The sequence below is a fragment of the Colobus angolensis genome, unplaced genomic scaffold (assembly GCF_000951035.1).
Source record: "Colobus angolensis palliatus isolate OR3802 unplaced genomic scaffold, Cang.pa_1.0 Scaffold105, whole genome shotgun sequence".
Lineage (NCBI taxonomy): Eukaryota > Metazoa > Chordata > Mammalia > Primates > Cercopithecidae > Colobus > Colobus angolensis.
This window is the reverse complement of record NW_012111475.1, coordinates 386,981-392,704: the sequence shown is the minus strand read 5'-3', so window position 1 is coordinate 392,704 and position 5,724 is coordinate 386,981. Positions and strand designations below refer to the sequence as shown.

Below are 5,724 nucleotides of genomic sequence, written 5' to 3'. Positions count from 1 at the left end.
AAGAAAGAAAGAAAGAAAGAAAGAAAGAAAGAAAGAAAGAAAGAAAGAAAGAAAGCACTATGTAAATGTGGAAGAGATGGACACATATGATGGTTTTCCTTAGCTCCCAGGCTGGCGCTCCCTGAGGACAGAAGCTGTGTCTTATGCACCTCTATGGCCTCACTGCCCAGCCCAGTGCCCAGCACAAAGTAGGCCTCATCGACGTGTCTTGGGAGACTGAGGGGTTAAATCCAGCTCCAGCACTTTCTAGGTAGACTAATTTGGGCGGATTACAGAATCTCTATGAAGCAACTTCTTGCTCTGTGAAATAGGGCTAACGATGGTCTGGCTAAGGCAGGGAACACGCCAGAGTGTGGAATGCACTAGGCACTTCTTTTCTTCCTTAATCATTCTTGCTAATAGAGAGTGATGGTGAGTCTTTTAAAAGAAATAACTTCTGATCTTGACTTTTTCTCATGCATTTGTGTTTTCTATTTTATTGATTTCTGCTGTTTATTTTCTTTCTTCTACTATCTTTGGATTTAATTTTATTTATTGATTTATTTATTTTGAGATGGAGTCTCACTCTGTCGCCCAGGCTGGAGTGTAGTGGCGCCATCTCGGCTCACTGCAAGCTCTACCTCCCAGGTTCAAGCGATTCTCCTGCCTCAGCCTTCACAGTAGCTGCAACTACAGGCACCTGCCACCACGCCCGGCTAGTTTTTTGTAGTTTTAGTAGAGACTGGGTTTCACCATGTTATCCAGGATGGTCTCGATCTCATGACCTTGTGTTCTTCCCGCCTCGGCCTCCCAGAGTGCTGGTATTACAGGTGTGAGCCATTACTGCTCCCAGACAAGGGTTTATTTTATCTTTTTTTTTTTTTTTAGATAGGTTTTCACTCTGTTGCTCAGGCTGGAGTGCAGTGGCACAATCACAGCTCATTGTAGCCTCGACCTCCCAGGCTCAGGCAATCCTCCCACCTCAGCCTTTGGAGTAGCTGGGACCAGGTGCATACCACCATGCCTAGTTAATTTTTTTTGTATTTTTTGTAGAGATGGGGTCTTACTATGTTGCCCAGGCTGATCTTGAACTCCTGGGCTCAAGTGATCCACTCACCTCAGCCTCCCAAAGTGCTGGGATTACATGTGTGAGTCCCTGCACCTGGCCTTAATTTACTCTTCCTTTTTTCTAATTTCCTGAGATGGCCTCTTAGATCATTGATTTTCTAATATATAAAGTCTTATTTTCTAATATAGTATGCATTTTCTAATTATTTCCTAATATATATTTTCTTTTCTTTCTTTTTTTTTTTTGAGACAGGGTCTTACTTTGTTGCCCCAGCTGGAATGCAGTGGCATGATCATAGCTTACTGCAGCCTCCAACTCCTGGCTCAAGCAATCCTCCCAGCTCAGTCTCCCAAGTAGCTAGGACTACAGGCATGTACCTCCAAGCCTGGATAATTTTTAAACTTTTTGTAGAGACCGGGTCTCACTTTGTTTTCCAGGTTGGTCTTGAACTCCCGGGTCAAGCAATCCTCCCACCTCAGCCTCCCAGAGTACTGAGATTACAGGAATGAGCCACTGCATCCAGCCTCTATTTCCTAATGTATGCATTTTAAGTCTTATTTTCTAATATGTACATTTTAAATCTATAAATTTTTCTGCAGGTTCAGCTTTAGCTGCATTTCACAAGTTGTAGTATATCATGCTTGCGCTATTTAGTGTGTGTGTGTGTGTGTGTGTGTGTGAGACAGAGAGAGAGAGGGAAAATATTTCTTTGATCCACGGAGTATGTGGAAGTCTACTGCCTAATTTCCAAACAGATGGGGATTTTCTAATAATCTTTTGTGATTGATTTCTAGCTTAATTCCACTAGAAAGTACACACTCAGAACGAGAACACAGGAAACACACTCAGAATGATTTCAAGGCCTCTTCTTCAGTCCCCGCTGGCCACTTGCAGCCAACCCTCAGAGTTCCAGCAGTGCTCAAGTGCCCAGGCTGCAGGCCCATGGGCAGAGACACTAACCTCCACAATATTGAGTAGCTCCAGGCGGTCGATGCAGCCATTGCCGTCCTTATCATAAATCTTGAAGGTCCACTTCAGCTTGTGCTCCAGGGTGCCTCTCAGCACAAGATTCAGGGCTGCCACGTACTCCAGGAAGTCAATGGTGTTGTCCTGCATTAGATGTGGATGCTGCTGAGGGCACAGCCCACCTCCCCAGAGCATATGTCATTCATCCCTGCAAACACAGGGCTTCTCCTCCTCATTTTAATCCATGTGGCCTCTGCATCTTTGCTCCAGCCTATCTCCACCCTTGGGGTAGAGAACACTCTATTATCTATCTATCTATCTATCTATCTATCTATCTATCTATCTATCTATCTATCTATCTATCTATCATCTGTCTATTTATTTTTAGAAACAGGGTCTCACTACGTTACCCAGGCTGGTCTCAAACTCTTGGGCTCAAGTGTTCCTCCCTTCTTGGCCTCCCAAAATGTTTGGATTACAGGCATGAGCCACCACACCCAGCCTAGAGAACATTCTCTCTTCTCATTTTCTGTGATCACCCAAGCCTACCCATCCTTCAAGGCTGAGCTCAAGGGTCCCCTCCTCCAGGAAGCCTTCGTTTTCTGATCTATTCAGCCATAGTGCAATCTCCGTCCCCATTCTAACATCCTCAGCATCTACTGTCTATTCTACACAGCTTGGGACTTTCTCTGGCATTGTCACTTAACTGTTTCCTAAATATGTCTTGTTCTCTAACCACATTATATGCTCCTGGGGAAAAGAGAGGGGTTGACATTGCTTGGGTTTATCCTCCGTGCCTAGCACAGTGCCACTTACAGCCAGAGTTGGAAGCCAATAGATATTCATGAATCAATTAGTCAATGATGGACTTGATCTGAATTTGGGATTAAGACAGTTTTGAAGGAGATTAGAAAGCAGAGCCCATGTTGAAATTTTCCTCTGCATTCTCATTCACCCCAAGTCAGAGAGAGCCAGACAGGCAGTGTCTCCAGCCCTACACACTTCTAAGTTCCAGTGTACGTTACACTGAACAACAGGCCTGTGACTCCAGCCCATCCAGGAAGGGTGGAGGAGCACAGAGCTCAGATGCTAACTGGGCAGAGGAAGGGAGAGAGGCACAGTCTACTTCTAAGGTGACTCTCACCAAGAAATAACAGAAACTTCTTGTAACAGAAATGCGGCAGCAATAATGATTTCTAAAGCAGTAAACAAGAAAGAGGATATATTCTTGCTTTCTTCTCCAAATGTGTTTGGGGTGACAGGCTGCTGCTGCTGCTGCTGGTGGTGGCTGCAGTGGGTTAGCTGTGCCAGTGTCTCACTTACAGGTGCTCACTTATTCCAGGGTTGGGACCTCCACTCTCCAAATAAAAAAATTTGAGCCATCAGATCCCCCAGGAGTGCCTGTCATTCACATGACTTTGTTATCGGAAATGACACCGATGGCCCAGAGCAGAGCACTTCTGTCCCACTGGGTCAGGACACTCAGGAGCCCCAGCCCCAGATCAAGGGGTGCCTGGGTGAACAAGGTTTGAGCAACAGGAGAAATGGCAGAAAATGAAGGAAACAACAAGAAGCCTACGGAAAAGCTAAGAAGAAAACAGAACAAGCTTACCTTAGTACCTGAAGTGTTCTATTCATATCTTTTATATAATTCCTATAAATACATGGTCTCCATACTCCCGTCATATACTTACCTAATTGAGGTCAGATTATATTTATAATTTTGTTTCCTTCATTTTCATGTAACATTTTCTCATGTCTTTAAAAATTATTTAAAATATCAACTTCCATGTTTTTTTTTTTTTTTTGGTGGGGAGGGGTACTGAACATTCCCTTTGTTGAACATATTTCTAATATTTTCCATTACACAATGAACATTTTTTTTGCATGTATACCTTTTCTTACATCTCTGGTATTTTTTTTTTTTTTAGGGTAGACACTTGGCAGTGGTTGTCAGTTCTTTAAAAGGCTGTTTTATCGAGTAGTTGTTATTTATTAAGCTTACCACAAAGCAAACTTGCGTTTCTTATTTAATGAGGCTGAGTTATTATCCCCATTTTATGGATGAGGAGTCTGGGACCCAGAGGTTCCCAAGCCACCCAGCCAGCAAGTGGCAGAGCTTTTCCAGGCACGCATCTCCTCCAATTCATCAAGTCGGAAAAACTTGCAGTCTCCACTTACGATCTATTTCTGTCCGGCAAATGAGCCTAGTGCTTGGGGATGCCAAGAGAAGAAAAACAAAAACAAAAAACCTGAAACCACCACAAATCCCCACTCTCTAGATCTCCAGTCTTCCTCATTCTTTGTTCCAAAACTTCTGTTCCTACAACATCCTCTCAACATGATTCAGTTTCCATGACTCCTTGCCTTACATGAGACATATTCCAGAGCGATCTCTAGACAAGTGATCTCATCTGAGAGGTTACTGGAAACCCCAGGGCCATTTCTGGGAAACTTCCACCTGGGACTAATCTCATCTGCTGTGCGGGGGACCTTGTCAGCTCCAATTACCCACAGAGGCCTGAGAGTGATGGAAATGGCTCTGTCTACTCAGGAATAGGATGGGCGTGTCACTGGCTCTGTGGGATTATCTGCTCTGTTTCTCCTTGAATTGGCCACATTTGTGCACCAGCCCTGACCTCAATGCATGTTATACAAGCATCCCAAATGACATGTGATCTTGACCCTCCCCTTTCTTCCATTCTAGGCGGTCATAGGGCAACCACCAGAGTTGCAAGGAAGAGTGGCAGAGATGAGGTGTTCCTACCCCTTTGTCTCCACCAAACCAGTTTCCATCACCTCAGATTTTCACATGTGAACCAGATCCATAAACTCTTTTGATTTGATTTGCTTTAGAAATCTCAGACCGATTGTTCAGAAATGACACTCCTCGATATAAAGGGGAATGGAGTCAGGTGTAGGTTTGGAGACAAAGACTAAGTGGGAAAGAAGACTCAGTCCCTGAGAGAGGAACTTAAAAACACGTTCTAGGGAGGCTCTTCCTTACAGTGGAACGCCAACTAGTAAATAGAGAAGGGGTGGTGGGGTTAGAAAATTATCAACAGATGCCAAAGCCAGTAGAAAATTTGACTGAACAACAGGTATATCTTAAGTATATACTTATTAAGGTATATCCCTACGAGATGCTTATTAATTACAAAGAAAAAAATAGTAACTTTACAGTGTTGAAACATGGCAGATACCACCTTAACCAAGTGATCAAAGTTAACTGTGCCAGTGACGGGACAAACTGACATCTTATACCTGATGAGATGATGCACCGAGGACACAACATCACATCAGTGGCAATTCTGCCAATTCAGGCAGACACCAACTGTGGGGTGTCCTACCACATAATTCAGCCAGGCATGGAGGTGCGCAGTCTTCAAAAACGTCACAGCCAAATAAAAAAGAAAAGCTGAGATTAAAGGTTCCAAGTTAAAGACGACTAAGGAGGATACAAGTAAATGCAATGTGTGATCACACCAAAAAACAACAACAACAACAACCACAAACAAACAAAGAAAAAGGAAGTCCGGGTGCAGTGGCTCATGCCTGTAATCCCAGCACTTTGGGAGACTGAGGCTGGCAGATCATGAAGTCAAGAGATGGAGCCCATCCTGGCCAACATGGTGAAACCCCGTCTCTACTAAAAATACAAAAATTAGCTGGGCGTGGTGCCACTCGCCTATAGTTCCAGCTACTGGGGT

General features: G+C 44.0%; 1 protein-coding gene across 1 annotated transcript in view; it reads right to left on the bottom strand.

Moving 5' to 3' along the window:
* The window catches only part of GUCA1B (guanylate cyclase activator 1B (retina)), an 11,248-nt gene that overhangs the window by 2,562 nt on the left and 2,962 nt on the right, over positions 1-5,724 (bottom strand). Inside the window, exon 2 of the mRNA XM_011943632.1 lies at positions 2,009-2,158. Within this exon, the coding sequence (XP_011799022.1) occupies positions 2,009-2,158 (150 nt within the window). The remainder of the gene's footprint in view (positions 1-2,008; positions 2,159-5,724) is intronic.